The sequence below is a fragment of the Lontra canadensis genome, unplaced genomic scaffold (assembly GCF_010015895.1).
Source record: "Lontra canadensis isolate GAN:19392208 unplaced genomic scaffold, GSC_riverotter_1.0 scaffold110, whole genome shotgun sequence".
Classification (NCBI taxonomy): domain Eukaryota; kingdom Metazoa; phylum Chordata; class Mammalia; order Carnivora; family Mustelidae; genus Lontra; species Lontra canadensis.
Window position 1 is genome coordinate 6,387,859 of NW_022631104.1, and position 19,739 is coordinate 6,407,597.

Consider the following 19,739-nt stretch of genomic DNA (forward strand, 5'->3'; position numbering starts at 1 on the left):
GGAAGAAAGAATGGAAAGGCCCATGGACCTATTTTAAAAGCCTCCACCTGGAAAGAAACACATCACTTCTGCTTGTATTCTATTGTGAAAACAGCATGTATGGCTGGGGAAGGTTTTTTTCTGGCTGAACGGTGATTTTCCGGTATAATGTGCAGCTCAGTCTCACAACCCCAAGACCATGACCTGAGCCAAAGTCAAAAGTTGGACACTCAACCCACCAAGCCATCCAGGTGCCCTTAAAATTTGATTTTTCCAAAAAAAAAAAAAAAATCCTCATTACTCCACTGAGTAATTATTATTAGCCTAAAGTTGTATAAAGTCTTGGCTTACAGTTGTTCTAAGCTGCTCTTGATCGGGGGTTCTGCTCTGGTTTTCCATGCCTTGTTGATTTGTGCATTTTTCCCCTTCCTCCCTCCCTTTTTCATCACACTTGCTAAAAGTCTTTCTTTTTAATTGGTTATTATTACAAAGAAGCAGTTCATGAATTTGTTTTGGTGGTTGTTGGTTTCTGGTCTCTACTTGGATTCATTCAATTTTGCTTCTCGTCACGGTCATTGAGCAGGAGAATCTCCATGAGCAGAGCTGAGGGTCAAGAGTGTTCATCAGTTTTGGGTGCAGTAGGGACAGGTGGGGGCAGAGGGAAACTTGAACAACAGGCCCCCCTTCAGGTGAGACGTTGGAGGGTCTGTGAGCAGGAGTGTGGTCAGCAGAAATGGGTAGAAAGCAATAAACATGAGGGCTAGCAAAATAATAATAATAATAACAACAACAACAACAACAGGCAGAGCAAGAAGCTCCCTGAAGGTACAGTTGCTGTGGGATCCACTGCCCTCATGTTCAGAGCTGGACTTTGTGACTTTGGCCACACAGCCATGCAACGATTTAATCCCAAATGCCTCTCTGAAACCCCAGAAACACCAATACCTGTCTTCTGGGGCCTTTTTTCATGGTTGATTTGGTTTTTTACTCATGTAAAGAAATAGCCGGGCACTGACAGTACATTAGGGAATTAGTCCGGTTTCTGATCTCCCGACTTCGCACTTGAGCAAGAAAAGAGCAGGAAAGCCAGCATTCTACATGCTAATTCCTCTAAAGGGAATGGACAAGAGTCACAAAGATCATTCTGGCTGCAATGTAAAGTGGACTCAAGAGATGGGAAATAGTGCCAGAGTACAGTCTTCCGTTAGGGGGTGGCTGGAGTTGAGGAAAGTTGATGGAAGCATGAATGAGAGTCCTGGCTGGGGGTGTGGAAAAGAGAGACTCAGAGAGGAAATTGATTCTGCATGATCAGTGGGATACACCAACTGAGACAAAGGGGAGGCAAAAGATAACACCTAGGTTGGGCAACTGGGTCAATGGCGGCCATTTATCAAGATGGGGGCCATGAGTAGAATAGCAGATATGGGGGGAGATGATGGATTCCTGTTTCAACTATGGAATTAGAGGGGCCCACAGAAAATCCAAAGGCAAGGGATTAAGTAAACATGGGGTTCTATCAAACTAGAATGCAGGAGAATGTTGATCTAGAACTACAGATCCAGGAGACTTCCGCATGTACGAACATGTAAACCAATGGACTAGATAAGATTGTCTTTCCATTCATATATTTCTTCACTTACTATTTATGGAGTATGCTCTGTGTCAGACACTATTCTGAGTGCTTGGGATATGACAGTGACTAGAACATTTCTGCTTCAGCAGAGCTTATGTTCTAGTTGGGAGACACTGGCAGTCAACAGACACGTAATGAAAAATTACATATCATAATTAAAGGGTAATGTAAAAATAAAAGTTGTGCAGGGTCCAAGGAATTAAGAGTGCCTGCTAGAGGGTCGTTGGGAGGAATGGAGGCTGCATAAAAGCAAGGAGAGCTAGGAGGCTCCCAGGCAGTGATCTTTAAGACAGAGGAGGGAGACCATGAAGATGAAGGGAGCAAATGGCCATGGAAAGGATATGGAGGATATAGCAATAATCTTTCCATGTGCATAAGGGTTTTTATGGGCAACATGATGGCCTCATATGAAGTGTCAGAAAGACAGAGAAAGTAGCTCACAGACTAGCTATGGAGCCCACTCTACAATCTGTTGCTTCTTGTGATCAAATGCCGTCCCCGTGGTGAAGCGGTGAGTCAGGGCAGTGTTTCCCTCTGTCTTGTTCTCCTATGTATTTCATTGTCTGTAGCTTGGTTTCTATGTTTCAGCCCGACTCTGAGCAGAACGCTTGGTCATGGTCTTCCTCTTGGTTTTAGGAAAGACCAAGTGTTCCCCAACCCAAGACCAATCTAGAACTTCTCCCAATATACAAAGGGATTTTTTTTTAATTTTTAAATTTAAAAATTTTATTTTTTTTAAAGATTTTATTTATTTATGACAGAGAGAGAGTGAGAAAGGGAACACAAGCATGGGGGAGCTGGAGAGGAAGAAGCAGGCTCCCAACTGAGCTGGGAGCCCAATAAGGGACTCCATCCCAGGACCCTGGGATCATGACCTGACCTGAAGGCAGATGCTTAATGACTGAGGCACGCAGGTGCCTCCCCAATTTTTTATTTTTTAATTTTAATTCTCATAGAGTTAACATGCAGTGTTGTGTTAATTTCAAGTATACAATACAGCAATTCAACATGATGACTCAGTGGTCATCACGATTAATGTCCCCTTAATCCCCTTCATCTCTTTCATCCATCCCCCCACCGACCTCCCCTCTCATGACCATCAGTGCATTCTCTATAGTTAAGAGTCTGTTTCTTGGTTTGTATCCCATCCCCCTTTGTTCATTCGTTTTATTTCTTAAATTCTGAGTGAAATCGTATGGTATTTATCTTTCTCTGACTTATTTCCCTTGGTATTATGCCCTCTAGCTCCATCCATGTTTTTGCAAATGCAAGATTCCATTCTTTTTATGGCTGAGTAATCTTCCATTGTATATATACACTACATCTTCTTGATGCCTTCATCTATCAATGGACATTTGGATTGCTTCCATAATTTGCCTATTGTAAATACTACTGCTATGAACATTGGGGTGCATATGTCTTTGTGAATTCGTGTTTTCATATTCTTGGAGTAAATATCCAGTCGTGGAATTACTGGATCATGTGGTAATTCTATTTTTAAGTTTTTGAAGAACCTCCATACTGTTTTCCACATGGTTGTACCAGTTTGCTTTCCTACCGGCAGTGCCTGAAGGTTTCCCCTTTCTCTGCATTCTCACTAACACCTGTTTTTTCTTGTGTTGTTGATTTGAGCCATTCTGACAGGCGTGAGGTGGTATCTCATTGTAGTTTTGATTTGCATTTCCCTAATGATGAGTGAAGTTGAGCATCTTTTCATGTGTCAGCCATCTGGATGTCTTATTTGGAAAAATGTCCATTTTTAGTTGGATAATTTGGTTGTTTGGTTCTGAGTTGTATAAGTTCTTTATATATTTGGGTACTAACCCTTTATCAGATATGTCATTTGCAAATATCTTCTCCCATTCAATAGGTTGTTGATTGTTTCCTTTGCTGTGCAGAAGCTTTTTATTTTGATAAAGTCCCAATAGTTTATTTTTGCTTTTGTTTCCCTTGCCTCAGGAGAGACAGATCTAGAAAAATGTTATTATGGCCAATGTCAGAGAAATTACTGCTTGAGCTCTCTTTTGGGATTTTTATGGTTTCAGGTCTCACCTTTAGGTCCTTAATTTATTTTGAGTTTAAATTTTTGTGTGTGGTGTAAGAAGTTCCAGTTTCTTTCTTTTGCACATAGCTATCCAGTTCTCCCAGCTCCATTTGTTGAAGAGACAGTCTTTGTCTTTTTCCCATTGCATATTCATACCTCCTTTATTGAAGATTAATTAACCATTTAAGTGTGGGTTTATTTCTGGACTTTCTATTCAGTTCCATTGAGCTATGTGTCTGTTTTTATACCAGTACCATACTGTTTTGATTACTACAGCTTTTTAGTAGTATATCTTGAAATCTGGGATTGTGGTCCTCCAGTTTTGTTCCTTTTCAAGATTGCTTTGGCTTTCTGATTTGACTTCCATAGAAGGCTTGGGCCTCCTCGTGGCCACATCTCAGAGGACTATGTCCCTGATTCCTTTTTTCCCCTTCTTGGAAAGCCATTAAAGGGGTCTGAGCGACCTCTTCCAACGTGGGGGGTGGGGGGGTATCACCCATCCCAACAAACAATGCACAGGACACCAGCTGGGCATCCTACAGTTCAACTCAATTTCGACACTACCTACCTGAAACAGCATCAGATCTCAGGGGTAAAGGGCTCAGTCCTGCCAGATCACCTTCCTCTCCAGACACCAGTCACAAGCATGTGTCACCTGGGCTTCTAATCAACCCGCCATTTGCAAATCCAAGATTCATCTTCCCGCCTTGAACTCAACTGGTTTGCTAGAGCAGCTCACAGAATTTAGGACACCCATTTACATACTGGATTACCTGTTTATTATAAAAGGGGATAGCTCAGTAACAGATGGAAGAGAGACAGGGGACCAGCCACATATGGGGAAAGGATGAGGAGCTTTCTTGCTCTCCAGGAACACCACTCTCCCCAAATCTCTGCACGGTCCTCAATCCAGAACCTCTCCAAACCCCATCCCTTTGGGTTTTTAATGGAGGCTTCATTCCAGAGTCACAATTGATTAGGAGGATGGCCAAGGGTGAATGAACTCTCCAGACCACCTCTCCTATCCCTGGGGGCCAGAGGGTGGGACTGAAAGTTTTCCCAGCTCCAGCCCCAGCCTTAGGTGAGGTCCAAAAGCCACCTCGTTAACATAACAAACAACACTTTTGTGGCTCACATCACCTAGAAAATTCCAAGGGTTTTCAGAGCTCTGTGCCAGAAATGGGACAAACTCCAAATGTATATTTCGTATTATAAATCACCATATCGCAACCCCTAACCGCCCCAGGCTCTCAGGACAGAATACTGAAACAAAACACCAAATCTGATGTTACAGGGGCGTGAAGATTTAGGAGACAGAAATTACATAGTGGAGTTTGGTGTGGGCCCCCTTGAGCTGCTGAATAGGGTTGTTATTACTTAAAGATCCCGTAGTTGGAGACCCCAGGAGCTGACTCCTAGCTTAATTCTCTCACTGGCCATTGGAGTCTTTTCTTCATTTGCCGGGAGCATCCCTGGAAGCTTCCACAGAAGCTATTTATTGTCCAGAGGTCTGGCTTCTGCTTGAGTGAAACACAAGCCCTGTAGGCTTTCTTTTTTTTTCCAAACAGTGGGAGGATGCTGGTTCTTAGCTCTAACAGACAAACCCCTCCTTACAGAAGTGTCCTCACCTTTCCCTTGGTCTGGCCCAGGCAGCCAGTGGAATGCTCAAGTCAGCTACTCAGCTCCTTTAAAAAAAAAAAAAAAAAAATTGAATGTGTGACTCAGAATATACAATCTAGCTATTAAAGATAAATTAGTTCTTTGTGTCACTATAACCCTTTAACATAAGGAGCAGTGTTTCTAGTCCACGAGGACTCATCTGGAAGACATCCTTTTACAGCTGTCACTTAACACTTCCAAAAGATCCTACACACACCTCCGCTCACTCGCACTCCCCACTCCCCAGGTGCAGACTTCATAGCAAAACATAACAATCCCTGTTTACTAAGAATCCCCATCCTTCAGAGATGCTGATAGTCCTGAGGCTCTGATCATTTATTTGAAGGCAAATAGACAATAATCACAGCCCTAAGCCAGATGGTAGAGTCATTTGCTTTGTTGTCAAAAAAAAAAAAAAAAAAAAAAAAGTTTGCTTTGGCATAACTTTCTTGTGGACAGAATTTATCATTCCAGAAGGAGAAATCGGTTCAAAAGTGCACGTGATCCTAGGGGAAAGAGGCCCAATGAGGCATCCGTAAGGAACAGGTTTCTGTGCTGGGGGCCTCTGCTGCCCATTGAAGCGGTCACTGGCCTCACGGAGGAGGCTGTGACTGGGGACAGGTGCTACCCCTGAGAGGGAGCTCAGACAGGTTGGGGTCCTGCAAAGGGGAAGCAAAAAAACCGTGCAAGTATCTTCACACACCTGACCATCTTTCCTCCCTAGAGAATTAACCTCGAGCTCTAACACAGGTTTAGTCCTCTCAGGGTTAAGGCGTTGTCTCCACTCATGTGGTGCTAGCAGCAAGGTTACAACCTGAGCTGAAGGTACATTGCTGAACAGCCCGGAATCTGAAGGACAAGGAATCCTCCTTCCTGGGAACATCCCCTGACCCCATTTCCGTAGCAGAGGCCTCTGATCCCCTTCAAGGGCCGCAGGTTCTGTCTTTGTTGGAAGATAAAATCCATCCTCTAGAGATGGTGACATCTTCCCTGTATTAAAATATCTTTCCGCAAGAGCCACATTTAAACCATAGCTATTTCCTTGTCCCTTTGGAAAGGGATTTTCCTTCAGTCTCTTCCAAGAGGGAATTAAGAGGTGGTCTGCCCGGAATGGAAATAGCTCTCCTGTGGGGCACGGAGCAATCCTGCACGTAGATAAGCAAGCCAGGTCCCTTTCCACAGCCCGCTTCATGGTCTCCCACAGCAAGGTACCCAGGACTCCAGCTCTCTCACTTAATCTCGGAATCTTAAATGTCTATGCAAAGAAAGTACAACTGACTCATTCATCTAATTGCTTCCAAGAGGGACGGGGAAAGCTCAGTGTCGCCAGGCCCACATCCCCCAGGGGCCAGTGCCTAGAGCCGGCCCTGTGGGCCTAGCCGGAAGATGATGTCAGGGCTTCCCAAAGCAGGTCCTTGTCACCGCCCGGCCTGACGTGTCTGCGGGGACAATAGCCAGCACACCGCACTCCAGCGGCTCCCAGGGAGCCTTGTGCTGGGGGAGATTGGAGCGGAGGCCCAGGGTCACAGCGCAAAGTCAGCAGACTCGGCAGCGCGATAAGGCGACCTTTGTGCCTCTCCACGTGAGCCTGGCTTGAACCAGGAGGGAGAGAGTGTGACAAGCAGCCTTTCCGGGGACTGTCTGGGGAGCACAAATCAGTTTTTCCAGCTCCGGAGTTGCACTGATCTTTGCAAAGCTGACCTCAGGACCAGCGGCCTCCTGGGTGGTCTTATTTATTTTCGATAATGGCAAACTTGAGACAAGCAGCTACTCCTGACAAAGGCAGTAGCCATCATCACCCCGGCTGGGGATGACGGAACACTTGCCCACCCAGGGGCTGGGCGAGGTGCTTTGCGCCATGTTCCGTTGTGTGAATCCTCAAAACCTGGAGAGGTAACTGTGGCTGCTGTTTTCATCTTAGAGGTGGGGACACTGAGGCTCTTGGGGGTTCAGTAATTTGCCAGCAGACACTAGAACTGAAGGGGCAGGACCAAGAAACAAACCAAGCCATCTGGAATCCAGAACTGAGGTTCTTACTGACCACGCTAAACAGACACCATATTCATCATCTCTAAAGGAAGCCACTGCCTTTGGCTACCCGCGCCTCTCTGCTGTTCCATTTCTCCTGACAACAGGGGCTGAGCTGTGGGAGTGCAGCCATGTAGGGACACACTCGAAGCTACTTGGCCACCAATCCAAGCCACTTGCAGCCCGAGATGGTGGCGATTGGCAGGGGCCCCCAAGGCAGGGTCTTTCTGTCTGCACAGTAACAACATGGTTCTCAATGGCGTATTCTGACCTGGCACATGGGCCTTTTAGAGATCAGACAAGTAGTAGTTTTGTGTGGGGCCTTCACCCTCACTCTGTTGGCTCACCCAGGTGTAAACAACTCCCTATATGAGGTTCCATGAACGCATGGCTTCTCCATTGACTTGGGCAGAAAAATCTCTTTAAATGATTGCCTGTCACTTGATTAAAGTAGACTCCCAGAAGCTGTGCCTCTCCAGGGATTGGCTCCCCAAATAATCCTGTCCCCTGACAGGGGGGAAATCTCTTCCTCCCCCTCCCATCGCCACTCTGCTGTTCACCATTCTGTTAACTTCCCTTTCACCACCCCACCCCCCACCATGAAGGTCAAGTGTGTCTCCTCCCTATGTGTCGTCCTGTCCATGGCTGGTGGTCATTTCACACTCAACCCAATCTTGCCGCCTCCGAGAGTCTCCTGGACCTTCTCCAGTTGAGATCTCCTCCATCTGTCCTGGACGGCACTGGCCAGGTGGTTCTAGTCCTTGACAAACGTCCCCAGTGGTGACCCATGGAGATCAGCTCTTCTTGGCATCACATCTGATTTTACTTCCGCTTCTCTCCTTCACCCACAGTGGGAAAGCTGGATGGGAACAAAATAGCCAGGCAATGCCCTCCCCAGAATGTCCCGCCTTCTCCGTCCTTGATCCTGGTGTCACCATGAGTCCCTTACAAAACCTCAGTACAAAATGCTGTGGAATTTGGAGCTATCCTTAGTGCATTGTGTACAGGAAAAGGAGAGGCATTTTCTCTGCTACCTCCCCCTTCCGTTACCCAGCGGGTGTTCCCTAAAGCATACGCTGCCACGTGATGATTTCCAGGGAGGGTCGTGGATTTTGCCTTCCCTCTGCTGGTGGGTCTGAGCATTCACACTGCCGTCTCAGCGCAGTCCCTATACGATGGGGCGTTGGACCGTATATGTCCTCATCCCCAAAACAGTGATGAGAAAATGGGCCCTTCTCTGACTCACGGGACCACAATGAGACCCAACAAAGTCAATGCTTTTTGTTACTATCACCACCATTAAGTAAATTCCTGGTTAAAAAAAGACACAAAAAACTGTTCTTATCATTTGTCATCGCTCTGTTTGACACAAAGTGGGATGTTGCTGATAAGAAACCATCCTCCCCCTCTCTCTCCCTGCCTGCCTCTTATAAGCTTCCTACTCACATGCTAGAATGTTCAGACGCCTTTGCGATTCAAGGAACCTCCTCTGATGTGTGGCATATTTGCGATGGGATGCTCGGTGTGGGTGTGGGTGAGATGGTGGGGGTCTGTGGGCTGGGGGAGTCGCAGTCCCCTGGAGTATCAGCTCTCAAGGAGAAGCTCTCTACCCAGTTAGACTGGGGAAAGTCAGGAGGGAATAAGATAGAGCTTTCGAATGGAGGGTCCTGTCTGGCCAGGAAGACTGGCTGCCCCAAGGGACCAACACACTCATATGAAGGGTTCTCTGAGGATGGAAGTGATGTTGTCCCAGGGCATGTGCCAGACACACCCAACACGATGCTGTGATTTCTGGGGCAGGGAAGGCTTAAGGTCCCCCACCAACCCCCCTGGCCCTTAATAACACGGGTAAGACTTTGAACAGGGACCAAGCCTTTAATTCCACCAGCAGAAGTAGGACTTGAAATCTCAGTGACAAATAAAGGTTTATTTGTAAAGCCCAGGGTTCCCTGTAAGAGAAGAGAAGGGTGTAAGGCTGGATTCTTAAAATAGAAAGGGGCGTGTTTGAGACTACTGGAGGGGGCGGGGAGAGTGACCCCCGATCTCCAATTAAAAAGTTGGCATTTATCAAATACCCAAGGAGACCCCTCTCTCAGGAAACGAATGGGTTGCTGACGTAAATATCAAAAAAGGCTAAAATTTATTTATTTCAGGTAATCAGTAAACAAATCTTTTACATTATTCTCTTACTTTTTTCTTCTTTCAAATTTTTTATTATGCTTTAGAAAAGGACACCTCTGAAAATAGGAGAAAAATAAAAAGTTTCCAGCAATACAATGGGATCCTGTGTAGCTATTACCAAAATATATATACATAAATATATATATTTTTTTTTTTAATAGAGGACTATCTCTGCATGCTCCCAAGGAAAGGACTCTAAGTAACATTGTAACGAGAATAAAGCAAGTTTCAGAAGGTATATTTCACAAGTCCCCTGTAAGTGAAATATTCTGCACCTGTGTGTATGTTTTGTTACACGGATAGAACTAGATCTAGAAGAGTCACCAAATCATTAGCAGGAAGTGGGATGGATTTATATGTTAAGCATCTTCATATGGTATGAGAGAGGTTCTGGTAAGTAACTATTACGTCTGCCATCACAGAAAAGCAATCACGAGTTTAAAAACAGTCCTCAAAGGGGTGGACCAGCCAGGCTGGTCCCCAAGTCCTTCCAGGTTAGTGGGGTGCCCAGGGCGGGGGCGGAGGGAGCAACTACTGAAATTTCTACCTGCCGTGTCCCTTCTGGCTCTTTCCTGCTTTGACACTTGGATGTCTGGAGGGTCCGTGACAGAGACCAGGAGTGGTGGTGATGACAAGCCCTAACCCACATTTGTTCCATTTCTTGCTGCTCCTTGCTGCTTTTCCAATCTCCACCGCAAAAGCCCCCCTCTCTTATCTGCCCAAAGCAGGAGTCAAAAGTTCTTGTCCGTGTGATTGCAGATTGCCGGGCTGGGAAACTTCCTGATAATACCTAAATTCCTTTAGAAGAGCCGAGCCTGGGATCGGGTCAGAAGCGTTTCTGGGGCCTGAGCACATGGTGTACCGAGCAGCTAGATAATAAGCCAGATGCAGGTCGGCAATGTTCAAAAACAAAACAGAAAACAAAAAACACATACAAACCATGAGGGACGTATAAAGACGGCATTGTAGTCCCACCTGATTGGATAGCCTCTTTCCCCAAGCCGATGAACCCGGTCCCCTCCAAAGGCCACGCAGGCTGCTCAGGAAGAATTTCTGCCTTTCCAGCTGTTGAGGGTTTCCAAAATAGACACAGAGATAGGAGGTATACAAAGAAAATCCAAATAATAATAACAATAAGATCACGCTGCAGTTTCTGGGACATATTTATGGCTTTTATAAACAGCCACGCGTTCGTTGATTGGGGGTTTGTGACCCTGGTGACAAGAGCTAATTCTGACATTTAGGAATTGAGACTCAGTAGCAGGTCTGGCTTATCCCAAAGACGAAGTTTGCGAAACAGTGTGCGCTGTGTGCCCTGCTTTGTGTTTGAACATGCTGCTGGGGGCCCCTTGTCACCTCCACTCTATGTCTCATCATAGAACCTGAGGGAGACGGGCTTCCTCCCACTGCGATCTCCTTTGGTCTCATCCTGTATCCAGTAGCCCCTTTCTTTCCTTCATCTTCCCTGTGTTTCAGAAAGATAACAGGGCTCGCACCAAAAATGGGCAGGAACAGATAAACCTGAAGATAAACTTGAACAAGCAATGGGAGACCTTTAATACGCCCTGCATTCTTGCCTGCCGGACATGTCCCTTTTATAAACACAAGTTCCCATTTGGAGTAAATCGAGGAGACGCCACATAAACCTGTCTTCACTCTTACCTTGCGCTAGAAACAGATCGAAGGAGAGAGATGTGTGCGCTCCTGGTAGGGAGGACATGGCAAAGCATTTCCAGAAAGCCCTTTGATGTGCCTCAGCCACTGACACCGTTCTTGGGTTTTACCCCATCAGGTAACCAGGTGAGTTTCTCCAAATCGGCAGATGCATTTGCCTTCGAAGAGGACAGCAGCAGCGACGGGCTTTCTCCGGACCAGGCTCGGAGCGAAGACCCCCAGGGCTCAGCGGGATCCCCTGCAGACACGAAACCCTCAGAGACCCTTTTGGCAGGTCCTCTGGGGCCAGTCCAGGTAAACAAACCCCACCTCAGCCTGTGTTGTCTTCATGAGCTTAAAAGCACACTGCCACCCTTGGTTTTGTGTAGAGACCCCTGCGATGTCTCTTGACAGCACTCGAACCTCGTGCCTCTTTTGTCCCCATCCAGTCCAGCAATCTGTGTGCGGTGGCCAAAACCTCTAGAAGACCCCACAAGAGAACCCTCGGGACTATAACCCTTTGACTTACTCTTGAAGTGTCCGCTCTACCAAGTGCATGCCTTTTATCGGCCAAATTTATGGACAAGTACAAAGAGACTCCGTGAGATCAGATGAGTCATGATGATCTCCCGGATAGAATGTGCCAGAGTAGGACCAATTTCAAAGCCCACAGGCTTTCCACGTACAGAGGAATCTCTAAGGGTCCTGGGGAGGGCAGAGCAGGAGGTGCTGATTGGCTGCATGGCAAGGAGCCCCGAGATGGCTCTTCCCTTACAGACTTCTACCTGCCGAACGACTGCCACGCACGCACACACACGCATGCACATGCACACACGCACACACAGACACACACACACACACATACGCAAGGGGGAAGGAGTTGCACAGGTGTGGCAGCAAGATGTGTCCTCCTCCTACCCACGGACGCTACAGAGAGCCTCTCTTTTAGGAAGAGTCTGGTCCTGCCGGCCTCGTGGGAATTTCAGGATGCCCTGAAATTCGATGATATGTTTGAAATGTGGCTTACACTGCACATTGCCAGAGGGGTATCAGGGACAGCTTGGGTAATGCTCATGCAGAGACCTGTTCTGGAAACTGCCACTTCCTCATCGTCGTCTTGCCCTTCTGCATGCCATGAAGCGAGCGAGGCTGGGACTGCCAAGGAGACGGTGTGCACTGGGAGAAGCCAAGAGCGAACAGAGTGGAAATAGCCATACGTTCATTGTGCCCAGGTTATATGGAAGCGTGTTCCCTCTCCCTGCCACAGCCGGCCTATGCAGCCCAGCTTGTCTGATAACAGCAAACAGTATTTTGGATCTCTCGTATCTATTATTCTGAGGGTAAATTCCTCAGCTTCTGGTTGAAGAATGGGTTCAGGAGAAGACAAGTTCTTTTCTGCTTCACCCAGCAGAAGGGGTCAGAGGGAATGAGCCTGGGGCAATGCCAGGCTCAGGGCAAAAACCATTTTGTCACTACACCCAGAAGCCCCAGTGAGCGGATTAGGACACTGAGGCTCGAGGGGAAAGGGTTCTCCAGGACTTTGCAGATGCCAGGGCTCAGGAAAGGGCAGAGAAGCTCCAGGAGGGAGAGCACATGCAGCCCCTGTCCCTCTTGGTCACAGGATCAGATTGCTGGAGAGGGACGGAAGACAGTTACTCCTTTTCCCCAGTCCTCCACATACAGAAACCTGTCTCTCCTAAAGGCTGTTCAAGACACTACCTGCACACATCCTCATATAGACACACACACGTACAGCTACATACATACATGCACATGTAAGTACATGTACACACATGCACATACCTATAAACATGCACGTACAAACACACATGTATACAGACACATTCACATACATGCAGACGCACACATATACACACACAAATAAATGTAGAAACATATACACACATACATATGCACATATGCATGCTTACAAACATATATACCCAGAAACACACACATACACACACGCGTGCATTTTTCCTCCATGTGCGAACACCATTTTAATCGAGGGGTTTTTTTTGTTTGTTTGGTCCTACTTTCCCCCCCAGATTCCTACACCCACTCCCCCCTCCCTCTTCCGTTTCTCATCGGTCTCCTTATCAAGTCCAATAGGTGGACCTTGTCACGGGTAGAACCCTTCACAGGGGGACCAGCTGTCTGGGATGGTCTAGAACAGGCCATTTCTGTTCTTGTCTTCTGGAACGGTGATGAATGACAACCCCTTTAGCTCTCAAAAGTGACCTGAGTTGGCTGACATATTACATCATACTATATCATATATATGTATATGAGTGATTCCTTTTCCTGGGGACGTCATGTGATATGTACTTGGATATGAAGTGCAGATGGGAACAGCAGAGCTATGTATGCGTCAAGGGAGGGAGGGAGGGACTTGACTCTATTTCACGTCTGACAGTTTTCCTCCTGCATCCGACTCATGCTGAAATTTGGATTTCAGGATCATTCTTCTGGCTCTGAAAATGACAGGAAAGACTCAGCCTCCCAGCCCAGCAACCAGTCAGACACGGGGAAGCAGGGGCTCGGCCCTCTTGGCAACCCAGTCACCGTGCACGCTGCCGTAAAGGTAGGGGCGGACCATCCTCCCAGCACCTGCCTGAGCGCTCGCTCCACGAGCCAGCTGGGAGCAGAGCTTTCGGGCCGAAGTGTGGTGGTTCAGTGGGAGTCAGGGAAGAGGGTCACACAGACCCGTGTGTAGGCTCAGCTTGGGAGCACTGCAAGTCAGGAGAGGAGAAAGGCGCCATGCATGTATGCAGACCAAGAGCCTGTTATCTGTGCAGACATGGCCATGGGTCTTTCCTGCAAAAGAGAAACCCACGTGCTTGCATTTCTTTGGAATTACAGCTCAGCCCATGCGTGCCTGACTTAAAAGACTTCATAAGGTCAGCCTAGAGAAAGATGCAGCTGATGGGACCACACATAGGATTTGTAAATGTCATCAATTAGGTGGGGGGAGGAGTTGGGTTTTATGCAGGGGAAGCAGATGTGAAGACTTTGGGTCATGTAATACCTCAATCATTTAAGCCCGGCTCCCTTTGAAGATAAAGGGAGAGGTTGTCTGCACAGTAGACCATAATAAGCATCATAGCCGACTCTTGGTTAACTTTCCTCTGCATTATACTTATTAGTTCACAAAGAACTCTCTCCTCCTACTAATTAACTGCCTGCTAGTAATCATTTGAGTTTCCTCATAATATTCTATCCCAAATAACTTACTAGTTTTGTTTTGTTTTGTTCAGAGTTGAGGGGAGGAGCAGTGGGGGAGGGAGAGAGAGAATCTCAAACAGATTCCCCACTGAGCACAGAGCCCCCATGAGATGATGACCTGAGCCAAAATCAAGAGTCAGGTGCTTAATGACAGAGCCACCCAGGCGGCGCCCCTCTCCCAAATGACTTCTCATCAGTCTGGGGCAAATTATCTCAGCTCCAGGGTCACCCCTTAATGCCAGTTGAGAAGTCTTTTATGAAAACTTTTCCAAAAGATCATAAGATTCGGTGTTAAAGTAATAGTCTCAGAATCCCTTCCACTACATTCATATACACAGAAGTGGATGGCAGGACTTTCAGTTTCCTGTAAACGTCCCGGAATCTCGCCTCAAACTCACTCCCTAAGTGGTTTAAACCTCATTTGCAATTCACTCAGCCCTGCAGCTTTGACATTACCTGTTGGTGAATTTTGCTCACTGCAGGTGGAGGAAGGAGATGGCTCACGTAATTTCTACTGTCGTGTACAAGGAGAAATTTTATTACTGTTTCCAATGTGTTTAAATTTTGTCTAAGTCAAATTAGTACCTCCTGCAACCTCAGTGCATGAAGGAAACGTGGTAGTCGCCCAGAGGAAGGACAGGTCAGTTTCAACAAAGAGCAGGATTGACACGTAACTAACTGATCTAGCACAAATGGTCGTTTCCATGAGAGCAAGTCCCCCTGCTGACGGGTCGTTGTCTCTGAATTCTCGGTCGTTTGCTATTCATCATCTCTAAAGGAAGCGAGGACTACAGGGCTTCCCAAAGAAGGAAGCAGCCCAGCTCGGGGGAAACATCTCTGCCCTACTGATGTCGTAAGGTACCTATAAGACTACTGAGAGAATGCACAAGAATATCCCAAAACTGTAAAATCCTACGTAAGAGAAAGGGTGTTCGCAGATTCACAGTGTAGGCTCCTAGAAGGTATATATCAAAGCTGAGTAAAACACGATTCCTGGGGAGCCTGGGTGGCTCAGTAGTTTGAGCGTCTGCCTTTGGCTTAGGTCGTGATCGCGGGGTGCTGGGATCGAGCCCCACATCCATCGAGCTCCCTGCTCAGAGGAGAGCCTGCTTCTCCTTTTCCTTCTGCCCTTCCCCCCTCACTTGTGCTCTCTCTCAAAATAAATAAAATCTTAACACACACACACACACACACACACACACACGATTCCTGCACTCAAGAAGCCTATAGTCTGAGTGTCACAGCCACCACTAACCCATACAGTGCTGCGAGAAACTAAGAAAAAATGGGCCACAAAGGAACTGAATAGACATTTCGCCAAAGGTAAATAAATTGCCAATAAGTACACGAAAGGGTGCTCTGTGTCATTAGTCACCAGAGAAACGAAATTCAAACTCAACAACAAAATACCACTTCACACCCACTGGGATGGCTATCCTTGAAAATTGCAAGTATCGGTGAGAATGTGGAGAGATTGGAGCTGTCACACATGGAGCACCCACTACAGAAAACAGCATGGTGTTTTCAAAAAAATTAAACCCAAAATTACCACAGGACCCGGAATTTCCTCTGCTTAGGTATATGCTCCACAGAACTGAAAACAGATGTTCTAACGAGATCTTGTGTCTTGGAAGTGAATATTCACGGCAGCACTAGCCACAGTAGTCAGAAGTTGGGACAAACCCAAGTGTCCATCAGCAGAAGGATGGGTCCATGTGTGGCGTGCCTGCACAATGGGGTGTCCCTCACTTATAAAGAGGAATAAAGTCCTGCTACAGAAATGAGCCTGAAAACATGATGCTGAGAGAAAGAAGCCAGACATGAAGGGCCTCATAGTGTAGGATTCCATTTATATCAACCACTTTGAACAGTCAAGTCCACAGACATGGAGAGCAGATGAGCAGTGTCTGGGGACCCCAAGAGGGAGAATGGGGACAGGCTGCTTCCTGGGGATGGGGTATCTTTTTGGGGTGTGAAGAGGTTTTGGAACTACATAGTGATGAAGCTTGCCCAATGTCGTGCATTTATACTTTAAAATAGTTACTGGAGGGTTTTTTCTGTTACTTGTGTTTTACCATGATAGAGAAAGAGAGTCCCCTTTCTGGGGGGAGGGACAGAACACCGCCTCCATCAGGGCCAGTAGTGCAGGAAGCAGAACAGGGGCTGGACTTCCGTCTCCCCCAGCCCCTGAGCAGGGCATACTGTGGTGGTGCGACCATTATCAGACAGCCCCGAAATGCCGTATGAGACTGCCAGTGAGAGACCTTACTGAATTGGGAAGGGCTTCTCGGGGAAGCTGGGGTGTGAGCCGGACTCAGAGGACAATCCCGAGTCAGGTAGCAGATGCAGGAGGGAGCTGCAGGCAGCAGGAAATCACAAGGAAAAGAGGTGGGAGGGGTAAGCTGTTGGGTGGGAGGGGTCAGGCAGTTGGGAGAACGGTCTTCTATGACAGAGGGGTGTTGGGACTTTGTCTTGCGGGGCAGGCAAACTGATTGTAGGCTGCTGGGGCGGTAGGTTATGGGTCAGGCCCAGGGCACGAGCAGGTTTGAATCAGAATGCCTTCTTGCAAAAAAAAAAAAAAAAAAATCACAGACCTTTAGCCACAGACCATACCATGCCCTCTTGCACTACACTAACCTACTTTACGTGTCTGTGCCTGGATCTGAAAGCACTGCATCTTGTACTCACCTCTGCTTTAGAGAAATGAATGTGCTCCCCTCCCTTTGGCCATGCAGTTCTAGGCAGAAAATAGAAAAAAAGAGAGAGAGAGAGAGAGAAACATCAAAAAGACAAACTTACCACCTTGTAGATTCTGGTTTCAAAAAGAGTATAGACTGATCCAGGCCCATGGACAGGATTCCCGTGGGTTCTGTAGGCTTTGCCTTCCGCTCTCCAAAGAAAGCGGTCCAGCTGGAGTAACTTCTGGAACGCTCAGCATCCCTGTAAGAAGGCAACATGGAGAGAGAGCTCCCATCCCTGACCGGCCTGCAGCTCCCCCAGACAAGGAGGCAAGTCCTAGGGTGAGGTGGGAACAGACGCTGAGCTGGAGCAAAGCAGGGCCGGGCTGATGGCAGGAGCCCCGCGGAGATTCCCCTGGAGCCCAGAAGACTGATTAATTAGCCAGAATGCTAATCGATGGAGGAGTGGGGAGAAATTGAGCCACCAAGCACGTGGGAATTCTTGTGCTCCATATTTATTACTACCCGCGAAGAAGCCTCCTTGAGAAAACACAAAACAGGCTTCGGAGGTGGGACACGTTGAGTCAGAGAAATGGAAGTTGTAGACCGCTTTGGACAGGTCACTTTTCAGAGGCGTGTCTTGAGGTTCGAAAGGGGAAGCTGCCCGGTGGGAACCTGCGGGCCAGGTGTTCTGGAGCTCCCTCTCGTGGACGACGCTGGTATCACAGCTCCCGCTGCGCCTTCCCCCAAATCCTCAAGCGGCTTGTCAGACATCCATCGGGCTTCTCTAAAGTCAGCGCTGGAAAACTAAGATTTTTTTTCAGCTGATGACAGTATGGACTACTGCCTCCTAAAATAGGGAGGCCTTTTGATTTCAGGAGCAGGTTACAGGTATAGGTGTAATCCTTTGAGACCTGTCCTTATGTCTCTAGTATCTTTCTAGAAGGATCCCCAGGGGCGGCGGGGGTGGGGGGCGCTCACCCTTCTCAGAGTAAGTCAAGTATCATGATCTCAGAGGCTGTCAGTTCCTGGGGTTATGTCCATATGTGAGGTGGTGGTGGAAGGGGGAGGCTATCTTACTTTTCCACCCAGATCTGCAAAAATCCGCATCAAAGACAAGCTTAATTTCATCCAAGGGGATGTCATTCATAAAGTCAATTTACTGAGCGTCTCACTAAAGGTGATTTCGTGTATACGGAGGGGGGAACTCCCTCACAACTCCATCTCAGGATCAGATCGTGTCCGTCTGTTGGTTTTAGCAGAGGAACGCCTCCTAGCCGAGACCCAGGCTTCCGTCTTACTCTGCCCTGGGAGGGAAATGCTCCTGGAGCCCCTTCTGAGAGTCATATCCCCTCCCACTCTAGAGTGAAGCACCTGCAGTAGGTAAGCCTCAGTCCCCAAGATCTCGCTGCGCTTTGTGCCTTTGCTCTGTTGTATCTCTGGGACTCGACAAAGTCTGTTACAGCAGAACCTCCTAGCGATCTAGCCATGACACCCAGCCGCCCCCACCCCCCACCCCCACCTAAAGCACCTGCCATCTCTTTACCCCCTTTGCAGTCCAAGTCCTTGAGCGACAGTAAGAACCGCCACAAAAAGCCCAAGGACCCCAAGCCCAAGGTGAAGAAGCTCAAATACCACCAGTACATCCCGCCAGACCAGAAGGCAGAGAAGTCCCCGCCGCCCATGGACTCGGCCTACGCCCGGCTGCTCCAGCAACAGCAGCTCTTCCTGCAGCTCCAGATCCTGAGCCAGCAGCAGCAGCAGCAGCACCGGCTCGGCTACCCGGGGATTCACCAAGCTCAGCTCAAGTGAGTCTGGAGGGCCCAGGGCGGCGGGGGCGAGCAGAGGCCGGCTGGGGAGGGCTCCTCTGTGTCCCAGGCACGCGGGGCCGGCACCTGGGACCCCAGCAAGTGCCCGACGGTGCCCCATCCTCATCTGGTAGGTTTAGAATAGGACTCTGCTTAGGAACCATGCCCACCTTTTCAGGAGCAGAAAGCCGGGAGGAAGCAAGGAAATGGAAACCCTGCGAGGAGGTATCGCTGGGAAAAGAGAAAGGATTAGGGCTCTCAGACTGAATCTTGGATGAGAGGAGAAACTGTGTCAGGGTGGTTCTGTTTCTTGGATTTGCCTGGCCCATATGCTTTAGGAAGCAACAGACCTGAGTGACTGAGTGACAGCCAGCCCCAAAGATTGAGTCTGGGGGTCCTGACATGGCACGCCCATGGCAGTCACCTTTTAAATGGCCATTCCCTTCAACTCTAAATTTGGAGCAGGGGTTCTTGCACCTGTGTCTGCTCAGCCTCAGTTCGTGTGGGCAATGATGCTGAGAGCTGAATACAACCATGCTTTATGGGGTGCTCCAGCCCCTCAGGACACTTTCCCCTATGCCAGAGTCTCTACCACTCCCTCCTGTCTCCCCGAAACTCATCTGGAGTGTCACTTGCCCCTTGGCACTGCACCTGCGTGGTTGGTGTCTTCAACCTGCCTCTCCTGCTGATTGATTTCTTGCCTGATCCTTGCAGGCCATTAGCACATGACCTGATCTAAATGCAAGTTACCCACGGAAAGTTCTGGCCACCCAATTCCAGTGGGGGGGAGGGGCAGCTTTCCCCACATCACCAGCCAGGTGCCCTGCAGTTCCACTCAATTCTGGCACCAT

At 48.1% G+C, this 19,739-nt stretch overlaps 1 protein-coding gene across 2 annotated transcripts in view; it reads left to right on the plus strand.

Moving 5' to 3' along the window:
- The window catches only part of MYOCD (myocardin), a 95,240-nt gene that overhangs the window by 55,263 nt on the left and 20,238 nt on the right, over positions 1-19,739 (plus strand). For both annotated transcript variants that reach the window (XM_032839964.1, XM_032839965.1), the window contains 3 exons: positions 11,317-11,492; positions 13,636-13,761; positions 18,638-18,888. In XM_032839964.1, coding sequence (XP_032695855.1) covers positions 11,317-11,492; positions 13,636-13,761; positions 18,638-18,888 — 553 coding nt within the window. The remainder of the gene's footprint in view (positions 1-11,316; positions 11,493-13,635; positions 13,762-18,637; positions 18,889-19,739) is intronic.